The sequence below is a fragment of the Aquila chrysaetos genome, chromosome 6 (genome assembly GCF_900496995.4).
Source record: "Aquila chrysaetos chrysaetos chromosome 6, bAquChr1.4, whole genome shotgun sequence".
Taxonomy (NCBI): Eukaryota; Metazoa; Chordata; class Aves; order Accipitriformes; family Accipitridae; genus Aquila; species Aquila chrysaetos.
In genome coordinates, this window is record NC_044009.1 from 26,378,824 (window position 1) to 26,400,792 (window position 21,969).

The following is a 21,969-nucleotide window of genomic DNA, read 5'->3' on the forward strand; positions in this document are numbered from 1 at the left end:
AAACAATGAAAATAATATGCCTAAAATCTCAACAGGGAGGCCTTTGTTTAGTTCAAAACCTAAAATATGCTTTCTCTTTTGTGTGCTCCAGAAAAAATCCTAATGGTTCACATGCAAGTCTACACGCACAAAACCCCCAATCCAACTACCCCCAACCTTTCCTTCTAATGGGCTGACTGCCTAATTTCAAAATTACCAAGCAATGAAATTTTCATCTCCATTTTTTATCAACTTAAAAATGCAAAATCAGGATACTGACAGTTTTAAGCCCCAAAAGCTTTTATATGGCTAAAGACGACACTGTATTTGCATTGATACCATATGTATAGCAGCCACAAGGGTGCACTTTCTCAGTAAAAAGGGTTTTGAGAAGTAGTTGGCCTGAACTTTTCACCATTAGTAAGTGAACAGCATTACTCTTGCACAACAAATCAAGAGGCTTCTCTTCCTTTAGGAGAGGAAGGCTGCACCAAAGGGGTAAATCCTTAGTTTGTCCAAATGCAGGAGCGCATGGAAGGGGCTCATCATTTAAGTTTAGGAAAAATTTTAAAAAATTAAAGTTAAAAAAAAAAGAACAGCAAGTAATCTTACAGGCCCTTTGATCAGACTGGCCTTGCAGGACAGGTGTCTTGATTCTCTCAAACCTTCCAGTTTCCGATGGTTAAATTTGCAGCCTCCCAACAGCTAAGCCTCTTCTCATCTAAATACCCTCCGCCTCCTGTCCTTGGCTGGGAGACAGCATCCTGGCTGCATCCGCAGCACGGCGCAGCTCCATGAGTGCACAGAAGCACTCCCCTCTCCTTCTCCAACCCTTCAGCCAATATTGATGCTGGTAAATGACCTTCAGACTGTAACTGGCCACCTCAGGAGTGGGTGTTTGGGGGAAATCCTGCCCTGACTCACTCCCGCACTAGCTATCTTCACAGCCACAGACTTCCGAAGGGTGCTCAAACCTCCAAGGCGTTCGTAAGCATGGAAAGAGCTTCCTTGATATATCTGTCATCTTTCTTATGCTTATGAATGCACTTCAAGCCAAGCTGGGGAAACAGGGGGAGGAGTTATTGTCACTGTTTCTAATACAGTTTATTGTTCATTATACCCTGCTTAGAGACGCACAAAAATAAAATCATGCTGCCAGGTATTGTTCTAAAGTTTCTTCAACAAGACTGAATCCCACCCTCCCAGGGATCTGTAGGCAGTTGATATGTATACATTATATTGCGTAAACACAGATTCACCACAATACCATCCCACATCGCATGCTGTCTTGCCAAAACAGCTGTGTTTATGCCCTGGCATCATTGCAAAGTCTCAACCAAAACTTCGCAAACGCATTGCATTTGGCTTGTGCAGAATTCAGCAAGTCTTCTTCATGTCATAACCCTTTACAGTCCAACTTACTCTGAAGGAAAATTCCATTCCTTTTTTTTTTAATATATATTAGTTGTTTCGACTTTGCCCAAGAGTACCAAAAACCAGATCTCTCCTCTGGGAAATGTAGCAAAATTCATTGCCACTCAGACCCTCCCATTGTGCCAACACAAACATCTGTGCAGCTACACAACAAACTGGATCAAGAAAATTATCCGGCTGAAAACTAAGCCAGAAAAAATAAATAAATCAAAATACACTTCGTTTCTTTTTCCCCTCTCAACTGGACCAGTCCTTTGTTCTGGTTCAGTAGATGGCCACACAACATGTGGGTGAGGACACACACGCACAAACAAGTGACAGGAACTACAAGAGGCTGGATTATCTTTTTCTACTTAATGAGTGCCTTCAGCTACAACATTAGTTGATCTAGAAGAGCTTGTAATGACAATACGATGCTAGACACAGTATCTACTAAATCATCACTTCATCATGCACTGTAAAACACTGGGGGTTTTCTATTCACTTGCTTTCTTCATTCATTTCACCAATGAAATCACAATCCTTCATTTTACATATCTATTTCACATAGACAAAAAAGTTAACTGAACTGTTAACAAGAGCCACTTTGAAATCTGTGCTCAAAAACATCTAGTAATTTAAGACAGATCTTACAATTCAAGGTGTGAGTCTTTGCAAAAAATTGCGTTCTTGAATTTGTACCCTGTGCGTTTACTAGCCTAATGAGCAAAGCACTTACAGGAACCTGGGAGTTAAAATCCCTTTGGGACATTTATCAATCAAAAAATGGATACATGCATTTGTTAAGATATTAAAAGGCAGCTAGCACAGAATTTGTAACTAAGCCATTGCCAAAGGCACATCAAACAGTGACTTTCACTGCGCTAATTTCCAGAGAACAAATCACTATACAGTAGACTGTCATCAAAACCAAAAATTGCACGAGAAGCACCTCACCCTACATGATAGCCCCTTTACCTTTCATGCAACAACACTCTTGCTCCATCCACAAATTTATCTTTAGTCAATATCAATTAATAAACTGAATTTACTTTTAGGCACCAAAATAGTGACTCCCATTTAGCAATTTAAGCAAAATAAAAATTTAAAACCAAAGGCTCTTATACATACAAAGCCTAACCTGGATCTATTTCCACAGGAAAAGTTCTTAGCAGCTATGCCAGTGATTGCAGTTACCTGAGCCTGACAAAAAAAAAAAATAAGAACTTTCCTGCTCTCAGGAACAACAGCAGCAGCAGCACCAAGTTATTTAATTAAGAGGATCAATCAGAGCAGCCTACTGAGAGAGAGTGACAACTGTCCTATCACTCGGAGAATTTAAAGTATTCATGGAGAAAACACTGTCAACTACACAGGAGGGAACATTCCTCTGCTGGCAGCCAGCAAGTTATGTAAACTGTATGCAAAAACAAAGTCATATATCTCCACCTACCTCCTCCATCTCAAAGGAGTCCTTCTGCTGCAGCATTAGATTCATTATGGATGGGTTTGTGAGGGGAGCGCAGGGGTCTCTACCTGGTGACGCTGCAGGCAGCCTTTGTGTCGGGGCACTGCTGTTGGATGTACTGGAACTGCTGCTGAGGCTTGGCAAGTCCAAAAGACCAGATTCTTCACACGGTCTATCCTGGGCACTTGCCAACCTGCTGCTTTGCACATCTGCTGGAGGCACAGTACCCTCTTGTTTATCATCAGTCCCAGCAGGAAGGTTTGCAGGTTTATGCGTGTCCGCAGCATTTGTCTGACTACTGGCTATCTCCTCCTTTACAGTAGCCAGAAAAGAGGGAGAGTCTTTCTTTTTAGAGTACTTTTGTAACTTAGATTCATTTTTAACATCATTTTCCTCGCTCCCTGGTTCAGCTGGACTTTTCCCTTTTTCAACAGGTGAAGGAGTTGAGCAGCCGCTACCATCAGCTTGCTGTGTGCCGCACAGATTGAGCTTTGACAAGGTCTTCATTAACCGACTGGCTGTATTGCTGCGATTTAAAGGGGGAGGGCTGGATGCCTCTTTGCTGGAAGACACTGAATTCATACTACCAATTTTCTGCAAAGGAGTCCCAGAGACTTGAGAATACAAAGAAGAAAAAGCATTGGCCACAGTAGTAAGCACTTCAATCTGACGAAAACGACCTGCATAAGAACAAAACATAAGGCAGAGTTTACGAGGACGTTTGCTGTCATCACATCCCAGACCTTTTGATCCATCTTTACATGATGGTTTGGATTCTCAGAGACAGCTCTTTCTTCATATCTGAAGAGGGGATTTTCATCATAACCTCTGCCCCCCCCCCCCCCAAATCTCCTCCTACTTATATTAAGGGCCCCAAAGGTTGACTGAATACTGCCTAGTCCTGTAATGTGAAAGGGATACCACACAATACGAAAAAATGGAAAAACCTTTGGAAAAGCCTTTACTAAATGCACAAGAACAGCATGCAAAGCTTTCACAAAGTAAAAAAAGGACACAGCTACACAGGTGCAAGTTAATTTACAAAGTGCTAGGAAGAAAAGGGTTACTCGCATTGCTCTCTCCATCTACAACTACAAGAGGACATTTCAGCTATGCCCTCATTTCAGCAACGCTCATTACTGACCTAACAAAGCTCCTATCCAAGTCAATAGAAATACTGGCCCAGATTTCAACAACGACAGAAGTAGGGCGCTGCTGACAGCTTTCAAAAATCCCACCCGGATACTGAAGAACACAAGAAACAGCCGGATATTGCTATTTGTTTCAGTGCTCTAAAGCTACAACAGAAGACAAGCTTAGGAGCAAGAGACAGGAATAGTACAAACCAGAAGGCAGTATATCTTACAGGATGCCTTTCACTTCCCTCCCACACTATAAACCCCTTCCCCGCACCCCAAGGTGTACAACACTGATGGTCACCTCTTGCCATATTTAAGATGAAGCAAGAGTTTTATTATGGATTCTGAATGGAATTTGGCCTTTAGGCTGTAAAGGGGGTTTGCCAGAATATTAGATATACACCTTCTTCTGGGGTTGTTTACATAGTTCAAAAACTTAAAAATAAACTTTGCTTCAAAAACGTACTTACTTGTTAAAGCAAAATTTGGATTTTCCACTTCCATGCGCTGTATTTGCGCATTCAAAAACACTTTGATATCTATCCCTCTGGCAAATGATGATGAATTAAAAAATCTTGCTGGAATTTTTGAAGCAATATCTGGTTCATCTCTTCCAAACCCAAGGTTATAGAGCACTTCCTCAGGATCTTCCTCGTAAAGCTCCAGTAATTCAGAAACACTAGACAAATGAAAAGATGTTTACTACCTATTTGTCTCCTTTTAAGACACAGTCCCTCCTGTCCAACTGCTAATTCAGCCCAGTAGCCAGCTTGCTCTATTGAACTTTTGAGTCCTACAGCTCAGCCTACTTTAGGAAATAATTGTGGAGATCTCTGCATCTGAAGTTTTGGTTCCCATCACCAGAGCCATTGGCCCAGACACATCTCAGATCCAATCCTGTAATTTATAAAGTCAGCCCTTATTCTGCAGAGCTCAGATTTTAAAACGTCATTAAAATTTCAGACATTTCTAACGTTTAGGCCCATTTGTTGGTATTTACTGCAAACCACAACTGAAAACAAACTGCAGTTTTTCAAGCAACCAAGTTAAAATTCCCTTCTCGGCTACTAAACGCAACAATGCACATAAATCAAGCCAAGTCCATTTAACTGAGGAACAGAAGAATTTTTGCCAGCAAAACGCAGCCAAATTCCACCGAACTGTGCCATGACCTTCAAGGCATAGTACCCTTTTACCTTGAAACAGTCGCACTGCTTTTTCCAGACCCGGTGGAGTTCATACTTCTCCCCTTCTGGTGGAACTGCAGCCTCCTCTCCTTCGCCAGCACACCATTGCTGTCAACACAAACGGAGAAGACCCCTGTGATAAACCCCTTCTGCTCCGGGACTCGACTGCCTGTCTCGGAGGACAGCTCAGCCTCCAGCGCTGCTGAAGTTCTCTTTTCCCCTTCAGTGTTATCTGGTTTATATTAGCCATGTCACTTATTGAAATACAATAACAAAAGCGAACCCTGGGACGCCTCAGTAAAAATGTACATAGACGGTAAGAATTCGAAGGCAAATGCAAGCTGAGAAAACAAATCCCTGATCTCCCCTTGCTGCCCCACCCTCCCCGATCCCACCCTCCTCCAGCGAGGAAGCCCAGCCTAGCGTGAGCCGCCTTGCCCTGCCTTTCCCGTGCCGCTGCCTCCTCCAGCAGGACCACCTCTCCGTGGCAGGGCCACCTCTCCGTGGCACGGCCGCCCCTCCGTGCCTCGGGTACCCAGCTCTCCCTCAGCCCCAGCTGCCACCCACCAGCAGCGCAAGGCTGCGAGCTGCCCCAGAGGCGGCCGGGGAAGCTGAAGAGCTCCAGGCTGGAGGAGACGGAGCAAGACGAGCTCCAACCCAGACTGCTGGCCGGTTTCTTTCCCAATCGCAAACTATTTCCTCCCTGTATCTGGAGAAGCCGCCTCAGCATCAGGTGGTACCTTGGGCTCAAACGTACCGTTACTGCCAATGTCTCTGGGGAACAAACCTTCCCAGGGTGAATTTTACTGTACAAACCCTAACACACACACAACAGAACAACTACCGAGAAACCAAAGACGACAGAGGATTCACCTAAAAGCACGTTTATGGAGCCCGGCTCAGGAGGAGTACCGAGGATGCTGCCCACAGGGGCTATGCCAGCATTTGCTGAAGTCTCAATAGGGTTTTACCTTCAGCACATTTTATTTAGCAGCTCTCCCTGCAAAGCAGGAGCCTCTCCTCTCTCAAAGTCTTTTTTTTCCGCACTCCCAAAGGACATCTGCTCTGAAGGGTAAAACTAATTTTCCCTTGAAATTTCTGAAATGGTGAGGGATCAGTGAGGAAAAGAAGGTAAATCATACTAAGTTACTTAGATTTGTCACTTCTCTGTTTTCTTCCTGCTACCCCAAAATCTACGTCAGGTCTGCTGGAAGAATAAAAATCTGCAATTTTTTTCTGCATCTCCTAATGACTGTCTCTGCGTTATTTGGATCTTCTCCTTCCCTCTCACGTAAACAGGCATGAGCAGAAGAGCTTTAGCTCTGAGGTAGCCTCCACAACTTCCACTGCCCCCTCTCCCTCCCGCCCTCCAGTATAAATATTTCTCTGAAGTAAACAAACAAAAAAAAGATGTTTACCATGTTTCCATCTGGGTATCACTCCGTAGATGATTAGCTGTAGAGAAACAACAAGAAGTTACACACAGACCTCTTCAGAATTACGCTTCCCACAACCGGTATGAAGAAGCAGGCAGCGAGCACATTAACCAATACTCCCGCATAAGCCAGATCTTTCTCTTCCCATGTAAATGTGATTGACAAGGATTTCTAGTTTATGGCTGATATAAAGATGATGTGGTTTATTCAGGCTCTGTTTAAAATAAAACCTCACATGGACACACGTTTACATACTGTCATTAATCATATTAATTTTAATGTGCAGTAAGCTAGTAATTGTCACATAAACCATTTATTGCTTTGCAATTGAAGACGCGATTACCAGCTGCAGGGCTATTCCCGGGTGGGAAGGGGAGGAGGAGAAGCAGGCATACGAGGATTGCTCCGGTAGAGAAAGTAAAGGACATAAGAAAGGCAGCTGGCCCCACGGCCAGGTACTGAGACTATATTCATTAGACTTTTCATCAGCACGGACCGCTCTCAGTGTGGGGCAGGGCCCCGGCTGCCTGAGCTGTGCAATCCACGGACAACAGCTAGGTGAAGCCTGCGGTGCTGATGGGACCAGTGGCCACATCAGAGTCAAGAGGCCTCTGGAGCGAGGCCGGCCACCAGGTACCAAGCACCTGGTCAGCAGCCTTCGACAGGAAAGTCAGCACTTTCTGCAGCTGGATCAGCCAAGCTCCACACGGGAACATCCCATCCCATTCTTTCAGAAAATCAATACCCTGTCAAGCCAGAGAGTTGAGCCCCAGCCTTAAATTATGGGTTCCCCAAAGAGGTGACTCAACATTAACAATCTTGCCCCAGGAGACAGGCAAGGAGCGTGCATAAGTTATAGCAGCCCTCAGAATCAGCTACGAAAAGAGCAAAGTGATGTCAAATGTGCTGCCAGGAAAACCCTGCATCTCGACTCGCTGTGCCAGCGGGGTACAGTCAGCAACGGAGAGCAAAACATGGAAACCTCACAACCTCTCTCCTTTTCAGAGGCAGCACGAAGAAAGTTAAATGTATACAGAACACAGACATGACATCTCTTCTTTTTTTAATATTTTTGCCTATAATATGAAGGTAAGCCTATCTATATGGATTAGCTGGTGACTAGTTTGAACAGCTAAACCATGGGTTTTGACAGCTCATTAGGGGGCTGGGGTTACAGGACCCTGCCTGATGCCCTCCATACCATTCACACAGGGCTCTGGCTTGTGTCTGGATTCAGGCAGTCGCGGATGCACAAGGGCAGGCTATTCATACCAGCCTCAAAGGGGCTGTCTGTCCGGCAGGGCACGCAGCGCTGCTCCAAGCAGCTCTGTTGTCCCCTTGTTCTCGGATGGGAAGCAAAGCCCAGCAGAAACACCCACATCCTTACCCAGGAAAATCAACCAGCGATTCTAGTATTGGGACCTTTGTTGTGTGAAAAGGAGGGAAACGACCTTCTGCCTAAATCATGCTAAAGGCTCATAAAAAACAGAAATCCTTGGCAATGATAAAGGGAAAAAATTGAAAAGAAAAAAGCAACACGATGTTTTAAAATGTTCTGAGTCTTGTATTCTTTGTCATATGCTCAGAGCTTGGATTATCGTTACAAAGAAACTTTTCCTATGAAATCTTTGTACTGCAGGCAATCCAACAAGTGGGAAAGACTGTCAGAAAGAAAATTTAATCCTATTTAATCTATTGCAGTAAGGGACTCATTTACTGCTTCTCCATCATTATCAGATCAACTGTTTTCCTTCGAAGTCTTGACTCTTTAAAAATTAAAGATATTTCCTTCCTCCAGGCCTCGTCCCACTACTTTGACACCACCGGCACGACTGCTGTGGGAAAAAGGGCTTTCTAGTATACACGTTCTGACACTTTGCAAAAGCTGTAGTTCAGAAAACATTAAAAGCTAAAGGGGAGGAGCGTTTTTGCCTTTTTGGTTTTTTGGGGTTTTTTTGGTTTTTTTTTTTACACTGAAACCAGATATTGTCTTATATGCCTTATCCCGCAGATAAGCCCAGGACCCAGTTTGTGAGACTGTTTGTTGCTATTTTATTTCAAGATGCTGCTGTTAGAACAGGATCCACAGTGCTTTTGTTTGTTTGTTTGTTTATGGACACCTCTAACCCGTGATCAACAGAGAGACTAAAAGTCTTTTTCTACAAAGAAGTCCACCATGAACAGCCACATCTCCTTCCCCTTAAAAAAGGGAAGAGAAAGAAAAGGCAAGCTGCTAGCAACAGCAAAGCATATATCGTGGCTGACCCAAAATACTTACTCAGCTTTGGTGCTTTTCATTTTTAAAAGCACTTAGCCCTTAATGCGTTTGCCTCTTGGCTGACAGAATTTCATTCCTCCTCTCAAAAGCCCCCACATGCCACTCCCAAGGGATTCAGTGGAAGTGGAGCATGCATGGCTGCCAAGAGTAACCCATGGACAAGAAAAGCAAGTAGAAGAAACCACTTTCTCACAGCCTCAGTGAATGCTCCAGGCTGTGCTGCCACTGTGGGCATTAAAACGAGAAGGCAGAAGCAAATTCAGGGCTGCCTCTGACCTTCGGGTTAGACCAGCATGTTTAACACCAGCGATAGTCTAATAAACTCAAAAAGCAATTCTTCCTGCATTTTTCTATGTGCTTCATGCTGGTTTTCTAGCCAGCTTTATCAACTGCCTTTGACCAGAAGGGAAATGCTCTCTTTCAAAATAAAAATCAGATGACTGAACATAATTCTTTTTTTTTTGCTAGCAAAAGAGTCATAATCCTGCCACACCCACCTTCAGCTCCCAGGGATAAGTCATCTTCAAAACTTCCTCCATTTCTCACCAGCATGCCTGAAAATGTACAGTTAGCAGTTCAACAACTAGAATGCTGCAGTGTTTTCTTTCCAACAGCTTAACTAAAGATATTAGCAAGACACTTCAGTTGATACAACAGGATATAACCAGACTATATTTACAATCCCTGCATTACTCATACAGTAAAAATGCTCTAAGAAGTGAGAAGTTACATTTGAGAACATAGAAAAATTATTTTGAAAGAGAATGACTACAACACTGCTTTAGTTTTGTGCTCAGAAACAACCTGCAAACAAATTAATTGCAAGAGGGAACCTGGAGGTACCACCCAACACGTCTGTGCCTTCTGCTGCTACCTTACCTATCCCTCAGGCATCTTACCAGGGGGATCCAGAGTCTGAGTCCAGCTTAGGCATTCCCCTCTCTCTCCCTGTACCTGACTAAGAGTTGAAGCGAAGACTCCAGGCACAGCAAGTAATTCCTCTGCACCCTGTCACTACCTGCACATTCTCGCTGTACTTTGAACTTTAGTATTCCGACCTGCTCAAATAGTAAAATTTTTAGGTGTGGCAACCAGAGTTATTAGAGGCAGAGACTGCCTAATGCTAGCCAGCTTGGAGAGGAAATTACAACCTCCCCATTCTGCACATTTTGGGGTTTTTTTTAGGGCTTAATAAACTCTCCAGAAAGACTTATTCTTGATCTTTTCTCCCTTCTCCAGTTTCTCAGGCACAATTGCTTCACAGTGAGAATAACTCAGCAACGCCGACTAGGCTGTGGTTTGTGCCACTGCGAAAGAGTCGAGGTCTCAGGTGAACGTCCACGAAAGCACAGTTCCCAGCAAAAGAGATTTCAGTAAGTAAAGCCTTTCCTTACCCTTCAATAGAGGATTGCTTTGCTCATCCAGGGAGGCTCCCAGAGGCGTTCTGAAACCACAGAAGAGATTAATACTACTTTAAAAACTTGCTGCTTCATGTCCTTCCTTACAGTGTGTAACAAGCTTGTGATAGCAGCAGTTGTCCCTCCCTCCACCCCCAGAAAGCACAAACATCTGAGGACTGGCAATAACTTCCTAAACAATCCCCAGCCCTCTGAACAAATACGCCTTGTAGGGAAAAACAACAAAACAGGTTAGTAACAACTGCAACACTCAAACACCAGGCAGTGGCAAAGCTTCAGGGTCAGCAGCCCTCTGTCGAGGAAAATCATGGGCTTCTCAGCAAAAGACCCAGAAAAAATGAGCATGGGTTTTTGAATCGACTAATTCAATCTCATTTATGTGACAAAAACTGTTGCCATTTTTCTACACATTTAAAACTTCTTGGGGAGAGGGGTGAAAAGCTGTATTTGGTGATCAGGAACAAGATAAAAACTTTGACAGCTATGTTAGCTGTCACTTGCCAGTTCTGATACTTTATAGACTCTTCATGTTGGCTCTTATTTGGATGGTCCCTCCTATTGCTGCTCCCTGAAGGGCAGGGGATTTGCTGAACCTCACGGTGCCCGAAAGGAGCAGCAGAAACCACACAAATGACAGGTCCAATCCCTCTCTGGGTTCACGCTACACTTGTTGACACTAGCTGGATGTTTCCACATCTTGTCTCTGAGACATGTTTAACCAAAGACCTGACACTATTCAGTAGCGCAGCATTAACTCTCAAAGTCCAAAACAAATTCGGAAATATAATACTCATAAAGCAGGGGAAGGCAGATGATTTATGTGCCTATATTATGTATGTTTCATTTAGGTTTTTAATTAGACAAACACATAAACCTGCCCAAAGACCTGAAAGTAAACAGTGCTCTGATACAGTATTTGTTTTGGTGCCATGGCCAAATTAAGCAAGGAAAGTTTGCATCTGTTTTCTAACAGACCTTACACTTCACAACCTTATTTTTCTTTCCCCTCTGAAAAGAGTTCACTCTTTCCATGTGTGGCCTGCTGATAGGGAGCAAGCTCACTTGCCCCGCCACGGTGAGATGCCAAGGTGAACAGCCAGAGCATCGAGGTGCACGAGCGTGTCTCGGATGACAGGACAGACTCTGCCGAGGCTCAGATCTCCCGGGTTTCTGCGTGTCTGTCCTGTCAGGGTTTGAAAGAACTTAGGGCACATTGTCTAAGCCTGTCACGCTGCAACAAGCCTTATGTTCTGAGGTAATAACTATGCCGGTTGTTTACTCTCTGGCTTTGATGGGTGCGCTCCCATCCTTTTCCCTCTCCTTCCCTGGTGGCTACTTCCACGTCTCTACCTTTTCGATGCAGAAACTTGCTGGCAGTGACTTTGACAGCCAAGGTCAGTGCTGCACGCACCAGCTGGCAGAAAACGGTAAAAGCAACCACCGAAGCAGGCATTTTCTTTCAGAAATTAAGTCCGTCACTTCTACAGCATGTTAGCAGCTACCAGAAAAGCAGCCCTGTCAACCACCCATCTGCTGCCCTGCTTGCACTGCTGCACACAGGCACAGCTGCCTTATACGCCTTGCCTTTGGAAAACTTGCATTTAAGAACTAGACACAACACAAGTTTAAACAAGGGGCAAGTATCCACACAAAAATTCTCTTGGACAACAGCACGGAGAACTCTGCCGTTCTGTGCCAGGCTGTTTTTCACCAGCGAGGCCCACAAGCCAGCTTGGCCAGCTCTGTCTCAGAGTAGCCCTGTGCCCTTGGGAAGGTTAGGGCTGGGGGACTGTTCCACTTGCTGGGCTCTCAGGACAAGGCCTCCCCTCCGGAGGTGCATCACGGCAGGTCCCCACCATGTCCCGGCAGCCTCCGCACGGCGGCCGGGGAGGAGCGGCACGGGGAGACCAACAGCAACCGGAGGGCAGCCAGAGCAAAGAGCAAGTAAGCGGGCTTGTGCCTGGATCAAGGGATCCTATGGCTTTCCATTTGCATTGACTCATTTATTGCTGTATTTTAACATATATAGCAATAACTTCTCTCAATACCGGTCTACAACAGAACTGAATGAACTCTCAATGCCCACATTGCCATGGAACTTAGGTACTGAGCAGGTAAGAGGACCGTATGGAGCCTCAAGGCTTCCTCTCATCCCAGAGGTTTGTTTGCTCAGCTACCAGTTGAGGTAGGGTGGTCTTCAGGAATGGGACAAGGGTTTTGCACTGTGCTATGAAAGTGTTTAAACCTCAGCTTTTAAAGCCTTAATTGGGCAGGAGCCATGTTTATTTTAAACTTGAAGCAAAAAATCTCTTCTTTCTGAGGCATTTCAAGAACTCACTTCCTGCATATCTGCAGGAGATGGCTCCTAAATACCTCCCGCATCCCCTGTATTACTGGCAGAGTTTAAATATACTCAGTCAAAATAAGACACGTCACCATAGAGTTGACAAAAATGTCTTCTTTTCTATCAGTATAATACAAACACTTGTGTTTCCTGTCTTAGCTTTACAAGCGTTAAAACGAAAAACCTTTGTAAGCTTTCTTATTACTTCAAAATGCCTTTTCAAAATACCAGGGAGAGAGCAAAGGGTGCCTTTCTCAAAGGCATGAGATTCCCAAAACATGAATGAACCAGAAACTTTGGGTAACATCTGACATTTCTTAAGCCTCCATAATTCTTATCACAGTGTGATACATACTTGCTTTTTTTGTTTGGTTGGTTTGTTTTGCTGTTGGTTGGGTTTTTAAAAACAAAAAAAACCAAAAAACATATGTCTACCAAATTAAATAGCATGGAATATTAGGAAACCTACTCTCTCCTCCAAAGCAGTTATGAAACAGAAATGCCAAGTAATAAGAGCCCCAAACCGCTAACATGAATATCAAGGGACAGCTGGTAATTCTTTTTATCCATATTATAACACTGTCAGTGCTTTTGGAAACAAACAAAGGAATAAATCTTATAAGCAGGTTAATTTATGCAATGGGTTGATATTAAGGTTTTTTGTGCTGCTGCCAACTCAAACCAGAAAAATGAGATTTTAAAAGTGCCAATTTTCTTCTGATGTACATTTCACAAAAGCTTATAGAAACTCAGACAAAATGGGAAGGGCTGCTTTTAGAAAATATGTAACAGAGAAAATACTTCATTTTAGTAACTGAACGTTCACTTGTAACAATGGCTACATTTTTGCAACAGAGCTAACCTGTAAGAATGAGTTTGTGTGATGGACCAGAAATAGAAGCTCACTCTGTGTATGTTACCCACACTTTGTAGCAATCAAAGCTCCACAGCAAAACAGCGTTATTAAACAGATAAGAATTTTTGGAGGACAACTGTAAGTTTCACAACAACTGTTGTTTTTAAGTATTCTTTTTTAAATGACACGCTATAGTATCTGTAGGGCTATTCTGTCATCTGTTAACGCTGTCCTCTTTTCCTATATACATTGTTATCAAGAGACAATAAGTTCAGTGTTTCTATACGTACGGTCACTTTGTAACAGTGTAAGTTGCATAATCATTTTACTGCACATACTATCTACTGCCTGTATGTGTATTAGATGCAAAAAAATGAAACCATTCTGGAGTTTTAAAACACAAGGGACCATGCACGGCTTCAGGCAGCTGGGATCACTCCTCCCAAATATCAACCATAAATGCATGCACTCTGGACGTTACAGAGTCAGAGGCTAACTCCAGTCTGAATAGCTTGATTTAAGAGATCTTTAAAAAAATGCAAATTTTATCTTTCTGAGGAGAACACAAGATTCTTCTGAAAAGATTTAGAAGAGTAAATAGCTATACTTTGAAAGACTTCCATGGAAGGGCCACAACGGATTTCACAAACATGCATTAACTAAATTTGCATCTCCATATTAGCAAAAGGGTAAATTCCTGCTTCATTTCCTTATGTGTAAAATACGGAAATAGAGTGTAAAATACGATTCCCATATTTTGGGAATCAACTGCCAGAGATGCAAACACATTCCACAGAAGCATTTGGTGCCAGTTTTAACAACAGATAGTTACCAGAGCACAGGAATAAAACTGCAAGCTTTGTGTTATTACTCAAGATTTGTGACCTTCTATTAGATGTCCACGTTGTCAGTTTGCAGTTTTGTGCTCTTCCTTAGATTCTGTACAGAAATGGTAAGGATCACAGGGCCAGGGAAGGTTCTAGACAGAAATCCTGCAGATAAGGAGAGAAGTGGCACTGCAGCATTAGGAAGAATTTCTCCCTCAGGGGCCTCTTCCCTCTCCATTTTTTTGCCCTCCCTGCTCAAAAAATACTTTTAATAAAGCATTGAATTCGTAACGCTTATTTTTAAGGATATACTTTGCTAGACCAACAGGACACCATGTTTCAGGTAACGTCAGAAAAATGTTTTCCCATTCTGGCATTCTGGAAGAACAGCCTGTCAGGTCTGAACATCATATTTTAGGGATACAGTATGATTTCAAGCGTCTAGCTGCCAACACCCCCTCCAAGGTACAGCCTGTAAAGATCTGAAGAAAACTATACCGAGGACCCTGTAGCTATAAAGCACCCCACACTTCAGTTACGGGAGTAAGCTCAGTCAGCCGCTTACTGGATCAAAAGATCACAAAGGTACAGCTAATCTCAGAGGTAAATTTTCATCTTAACGTAGCTGCTCTCAAAAGGAGAAGGAAACCAGAAATATCAAGTAGGAGAGGCCTTGAAATGTCATTGTTAGCTACTGGAAAGTGAATTGTTAGCTTCTACCCATCCACTCTGGCTCCAAGGGCTGCTAGGATTGAATGGAGAAAGAGATGGGACAAAAGCAGCTGCTACTGGATGTAGCATTTATGCTTTTATGTGACTGAGGATGAAGAAAAAAGTAATGCCATCAGCCTGTTCCAAACACCAAGGAAGTATTTTGTAATAGTAACACAGAATATATATACCATGTCTCAAGTTAAGGATGGCAGGACATTGAAACAGACTTCGATAAATCGTTACGTCTAAATTGTGCCGTCACTCCTGAAGACCCCTAAGCACAGAGGCTATTGCTGTGGAAGCACCGTTTCTTTAAACCTGCAGCAAAAACCAGGCCAGGCAATGGGGGAGGCTCTAAACTGGAGCCCCTCGGTGAGAAACAGAGCAGCTCCCAAAACAATGCCGCCTTCCTTACCCTCAGCCGAGTTCCTCCCTCAGTGGCTGAAGGTCTTCAGCCTTGTTAAACGAGACACCAAGGAGAGAAAAGGTGCCAAAAGCCAGCTCTTCTCTAGCCATACACACACACGCCACTGCTCCCCTCGCAACCCCAGCTAAGGCAGAACCCACGCAGCACCGAAGGGTGCTGGAGCTCCAGGAAGGCTGGTGCCAGCGCCGATGACGAACACGGCTCCAGCGGGCAGGGATGCCCACGCTCACCCACGGCAGAGGACGCCGCCGAGATTTCCTCCCCTCCGCGACGCGGGAACTGCCGGCCCCGCCACCCCGCGTGGGGGACGGCGGGCTCCTGCCCCGCACCCGCGGCGACCCGCTGGCGGCAGCCGGAGCCGGAGCCGGGCGGCAGGGGCGGGCTCGGCCGCAGCACCCACCTGCAGTCCTTCAGCCATATCGCGATCTTCTCGTTGGGAACGCTGTGGCCTTAAGGGCGGAGCAGGAGAGAAAAGCCAACAGTCAGGAACAGCCCGTCCGTCAGGGACGGCCCACCGCGGCCCCCCCGCTGCCGGCCCGCGGGGGTCCCGGGGGTCCCAGTGGCCCGCGGGCTGCCGCCCCGGCCCCGCCGCCCCCGGCACTGACCTGTTTCTGCGGCCAGCGGCAGCTCTCCGCCGGCGAGATCCTCCTCCTCCTCCTCCTCCTCGTCTTCCTCCTCCTCCTCCTCCTCCTCCTCCTCCTCGCCGCGGGCCAGCGCCGCCGCCGCTGCCGAGAAATTCTCCGCTTCCGACGCCTGCCAGGAGTCCCGGCTCTTGGCCCAGGCCTTCCTCTTCTGGGTCGCCCCTTGCCACTCCTCCGCCGCCGGGGGCTCCTCCATCGGGACGGCGGCGCCGGCGGGGGGTTTCACGCCGGGAGGCGAGTGCCGGAGAGAGCCAGCCTGCCGGGGGAACGGAGGGGGAGCCGTGCCGCCCGGCCGCCCGGGGGCCGCGACCGGGGACGGGCCGCCGGGGGGCGCGGGGCCGCCGTCCGCGCAGCCCCGCGGGAGCGCCGCCGCCCCGCCCCGCGCTCATACACCCCCCCCCACGCCCCCCGCGGTCGCACCCCGGCCCGCCCCCAGACCCACTCACCGCCCCCCCCCCCCTCCGGCTGGCCGCTCCCGGCCCCGCAGGTGCCAGCCCCGGGCCCGCCGCCGGCAGCCCGCGGGGCCCGCCCGGCTCCCGCCGCCCGGGACGCAGCCGGAGGGCAGGGGGCTAGGCCGGGGTCGGCCCGGCCCGGCGCCCTGCCCGCGGGTACTCACATATCGCGCCGCGGGGAGGAGGCGGCGGCGGAGGCTGCGCCCGCCCGGGCTGCGGACGGCGGCAGCGGCGGCGGCGGCGGCTGTGACTTCCTCATACCGCTGCGGGGAGAAAACTCGGCGGCCACGTGATGGCAGCGGGGCCGGCGGCAGCTCGCCTCCTGCCGGGGCCGCCCGGACCGGCCCGCGGCCGCGGGGAGCCGCCTCGGGGCAGGGACGCGGGGCGTCGCGGTGTCGGCGGCGAAGGGGCGGGGGGGCGGGCTGCGGCCCCCAGGGAGGGCACCCCGCGCCACCCGCGCTGGCGGGGGCTGCGCCCCCCTGGGCTCAGCGGTGCTCCTTGGCCTGGGCCCGGCCGGGCGGCCGGCTGCGGGCGCGCAAAGGACGTCGCCAAAGCCAAGCGCCGGCAGAGCGAGCAGAGGAGCGTTCGGGACGTTATTTCCTCGGGAACCGGAGCGCTGGGAAGGGGGAAGGCGCAGCGCGGCAAATGGCTTGGCTGGGCGCACGCAACTCTCTGTGTTTTCGGGGGTGTGCAATCAGATGAGCCCCCGCCGCGGCACCAGCGGTACCGAACAAGGCCTGTTCACATCTTCGATGCGCTTGAAGCCTTTTTCATCTGCTTCAGGGCGTACGCAGGCAACCGGAATCAACCGAAAGCCCAGCAAAAGGCGAGTCCCCATGCCCGGGAAGGAGGTGTCACACAAAACGCTGCTTTCGCAGGCGGGGATGGAGAGCTGTTTCTCAACCACTGCCTCCTGCTTGCTCGTTGAGATGCCGGCCTAGGTCTCTGCCGCGAGAGCCCCGAGCCCTGTGCCAGGCACCCCGCCTCGGCTGCACCCAACCTGGCAGCGGCCGTGGCCGAGTCGGCCCCTGCGGGCGTCACGGCCGGTCCGTGCCTGCCCTGGGGAGCAGGACCCCCCGCCTCCCCACCTGGGGTCAGGCTGTCACCTCCCTGCTACTGCTGAGTGAACCCTGCATGCCAAGCGAGCTCGCCTGCGGCCGTGGTGCCTGGGAGAAACAAGCTTTTTAAAAAGGTCTTTCACAGCATCTTCAGGAAAAGATGCTGAATTACTATGCACAAACAGCAAAAAGGACCCGGGTCCTCCGGAGGGTTAGCTGGCGTTGACAGGCAGGCACATGAGATACCTTTTGTTTAAAGGCAAATCTGCCTATGGAAGGACCAGGTTAACAGTGCTCAATAAATTTCCTTTCATTTTCCAGCTTTATAGTTGAAACCTTTCAAGGAATTTCCATGATATTTTTCCCCTACAAAAAAAAAAAAAAAAGAAAGAAAAAATTGACTTAATGAGAATAAAACATTTCTTCTTTTTCCTAATCCCTCCAACCCATCCACTACTTTGCATATATATAGCCTTGCTAAGATTAATTTCTTCTTATCATGAGCCATTTTCCTAAACACACTCTAATTTTCTGAATGCATTGTATTGAAATTAAAACAGAAGAACAGTAGCACAAAGTGTATTTGTATTCAATTTGTCCCTGAAAGTGTTCATTGCCATACATGTTTCAGGATTGTATTTTTAAATGGCAGTATTTTTTAAAAAAGAACAAACTACGCTTGAATCTTTCTTGTTGAGCCTCAAAACGATCAATGTTACTTGTTTTTGCATAAGCTAATACGGAGGGTATCCTGAGCCATGGGTGCCCCGAGGGGTGAGTCGGAGGGTCAGCACGTGTCCCGCACCCTCCACCACAGCGTGCTGGGGCTTGGCCTCCGGCTGAGGTTCCTCACGGGTGTATTTATAGTACTGGAATCTTAAAATCTGATTTTTCTGGGTTTATTGGCAAGAGCCTAGCAGAGCATTACTTTGACATAATGGCCAACATTTCTATTTTATGCATATGCATAAATAGATGCATCTATTAAAAATGACTCTTTGAGGTTAAGCTGTCTGGGTGAGAGGTGTTAGGGGGGCCTGGGGGCAGGAGGGAGAGCCGGGAGAAGTTTAACCCCTGCCATTGTTTCGCTGCCTCGGAGGGAACACAATAGCTTCTGGGAAGTAACAGTTTTGCTGGCACAGCTAAGGGTGAACAGTTGCAAGCTAAAAGCAGCTACTAACTGCGTGCCAATACATCCTTAAGGAGTTCTTAATCCACAAATTACTGACATTATTGTCTATAATTGCTTGTCTGTTGTGACAACACTTATGCAGAGAATGTTTGAAATGTAAACAGCAGCCAGTAGCTTTTTGCAATGAAGTCCTGCCAGTACGGCACTGGGCTCTCGCTTGCACCTTCATACCATCCCAGCAGGTTCCCTTTTGGCTCTATGTGAATAAGGATTGCACACTCAGATCCTACATTAAGTAGGGCTTTTTTCTAAGGAAAGTATCTGGCTTGTTATTTCTTTTAATATTGTAACTAAAAAGTGGTTTAGTTTTGTAATAAAACCCTCTCTTGCCTCAGAATGGAATTTGTTAGTTGTATGTCAAAGAAATAAATGATTGGGGAAAAAAATCCTGTCAAGTCATCTTGTCACTTAAATCAGACCAACTCCTTTTTTCCCAAATTATTTCTGAAACTATTCAAATAAAAAAATGCATAGGCAGTAATTAGATAAGAGAGAAATTGTGGTTTACACAACGTTATAAATTCCTAAAGGAAGATTTATAACCACAGCACCATTAGCAGTACTACCAGGCATCGCAGTAAAAAACACACAAACATTTTAAGAATAGGAATGAAAGAACTCCCACATTTGTCATCTGGGTGTTGGCCCTGAATATGTAAATGTGTGTATAAATACACACAGAGAGATACAATTTAGCCCAAAGACTGCCAGTAACTCACTGTCTTTTGTTCTTAAAAGAGCAAAAACCTTTGAAGAGGACTTAATTCAATTTTTGCCTGCAGAGGATTCTTTCAGATACAGGATTGTCTAAAAAAATACATTCCTATCTAACTCAAGAAGATATAAATGAGGTGCTTCCACCGATTCCCTTGGGGACTTGTTCCCATGTCCGAGTGCACTGTAAGTAGCACTTTCCCGCTATAGCAGGGATCGGCTTCCCCGTGATTTTGAGCAGATGGTTTCCCTGCTAGATCTGTACATCAGGAGATCCTTCACTGCTCAGGAAGGCTTACACAATTTATCTATACAGTATGGAGGGCTAGGGATAAGCCTCTGGAAACAGAAGAAATATTTACAGGCTACGTAGCTGGGCCCTCGGTAGCATGGTCAGAGCCTGTGCTTCTTCCTCTGCTGCCTCCCCAGGAACTACGGACATCCAGTGCTGGAGGAGGATGGGAGGAGACGGGACCAAGAGGTGCTGGTGAGGTCTGGACTGGCCGGATTTGGGAGCCCTTTCCTCTGCTTTCCAGCTCAGCAGAGGACTAAGCCCACCCCGCCAGGACGACCACCTGCAGCAGGACAACGTGCTGTCAACCAGCCCCCAAAGCCCCACTGCGCAGCTCTCTCCACGGAGGGGACACTGTGACCACGCAAGTGGGTAACACACACAGAAGCTACTAGACAGGGTAATTAGGAATAGGTTTACACCCCAAAATAAAAAAATACAACAAAAACCCAAGCAAAACTCTCTACGTGCCTAGTGCCTTCCTTTGACAGAAGAAATGGGAGTGATTTTAAAGGCTGTAGCATTTGGAGAAGTGGTGCAATATGACAAAAACCTTCTGTTGGACTTTGACATGGCAGTGAGAACTGGTTCTTGAGAAGGGGAGAAACTCCACGCTGCTGCCTAATGTAGGTCTGATCCTGGGACAGGCAGCTCCAAGTCAGCAATGTTTCATGACCACAATTGGATTTCCATGTTACTGGCTTTTTCCAGACAAAAGAGAGGAGGAGCTAACGAATAGTTCACCTTAGCAAGCATTGTAACAAAAAATATTCCTACATAGTAACAAAACTATGATAAATACTGTGCAGTTATTTGCTTTGGCAGGGTCTGTGTTTAAGAGCAGGAGAATGCATGAAGAAACACACAACCCAGTGTCATGTACACCTTTAAAGTTTCCACAGCTCCATTTTACTAAATGCACTTTGTTAAATTAAGCAATTTCTTCCTGAGCCAAGATTATTTAAAAAAAAGAAAGTCTACTGAGGCCTCTGTTACACTGTAAATGAAAAAAGACAACCTGACCAGACGCGGGTAGTATCTATTCCATGTTGAGAGAAAGGGCCTGCCACCGCCTTTTGCAATATTTTAGTTCAGATGGCCCACTGCAAGGATGGGCGGTTTGGTCTCCTGACTTTTCCATTACACATCCTTCATCTGCAAACAAAAGCAAAAGGCTGGAAGTCAGTCTTTTGCAGAGCTCCTCGGAGGCGATGGTCGTTGGGAAGATGCTGCTGGCTTTCTTCAAGTTGCTTTGGCAACTTACCGGCTTCTCCGAGTGTATCTCACCTCCCTGGTCCTTCTGTTCTAGTGATGGCAGGTGACTGACCAGCACCTCTTTCTCCTGCAGAGCACCGGTAGGCTTCTTCTCTCTGCCACTGGAAATGCCTCTTTTTTTTTTTTCCTTTGTCTCATAGGCCATTATCTATTGTTTTAGGCCTTTTGAGAGCCTTGTCTCTCTCTCAATGCTGACACCAAGTGTGCCAATAATATCTGCCATTTTAGACCTTGGGGGATTTTTCTTAACATACTTAAACATGGAAACCTCACTTGTTTCCTATCGTCACAGCTTGCAGGACTCAAATTGAGCAACTAGAATACTATATTGCTAAGGCAGAACAGAGTGTCTCCTTGTATCCTATGAAATATATATGCCATAAGATAATAAATAGTGAAAATGATGCCATGAAACAATAATATTATGCATTTCTCTTTTTTTTAATTTTTCATTTTTAAAATTACATATTTAAAGTGAAATGCTGCAAGTTAAAGATAATTACATCTGGAGTGTCATTCAAGTATCTTTCTCTGTAAAGAAGAAAATCATATACTTGATTTGGAACCATCACTGTTACCAGACAGATGTTCTCTCTCAAATACATGGAGTAGAAAGGATGGAAAGTAACCTGGCAGTTTTACTCTAATAAATTAAAATGTTAGGACAGCCTCTATGGCTTTGCCAGTCATTTCGTTTATACGAGTGATATGCGTGATGTTTCTATAAGGTAAGAAACAAGTGCATTAAAGTTAATGCAAAACTACATCTCTTTAGGCCCTTTTTAAACCAAATGTTGTCTGTTTTATAAAGTGACTTGTATTTCTGGGACCTCTTGCAGCAGTAGGAAGGAGGAAAAAA

General features: G+C 46.2%; 1 protein-coding gene across 2 annotated transcripts in view; it reads right to left on the reverse strand.

Moving 5' to 3' along the window:
* Window positions 1–16,807, reverse strand: part of ITPRID2 (ITPR interacting domain containing 2) — a 42,866-nt gene extending 26,059 nt beyond the window's left edge. Inside the window, exons 1-9 of one of the 2 annotated variants that reach the window (XM_030016844.2) lie at window positions 16,744–16,807; window positions 16,092–16,383; window positions 15,887–15,935; window positions 10,295–10,344; window positions 9,398–9,454; window positions 6,605–6,641; window positions 5,196–5,294; window positions 4,470–4,678; window positions 2,846–3,540 (exon numbers count right to left, since the gene is read on the reverse strand). In XM_030016844.2, the coding sequence (XP_029872704.1) occupies window positions 2,846–3,540; window positions 4,470–4,678; window positions 5,196–5,294; window positions 6,605–6,641; window positions 9,398–9,454; window positions 10,295–10,344; window positions 15,887–15,935; window positions 16,092–16,323 (1,428 nt within the window). In that variant the 5' untranslated portion in view covers window positions 16,324–16,383; window positions 16,744–16,807. Of the gene's footprint in view, window positions 1–2,845; window positions 3,541–4,469; window positions 4,679–5,195; window positions 5,295–6,604; window positions 6,642–9,397; window positions 9,455–10,294; window positions 10,345–14,403; window positions 14,428–15,886; window positions 15,936–16,091; window positions 16,384–16,743 lie in introns of those variants that run through there. The other variant, XM_030016845.2, reaches the window with a different exon arrangement.
* Window positions 16,808–21,969: the final 5,162 nt, after the last annotated feature.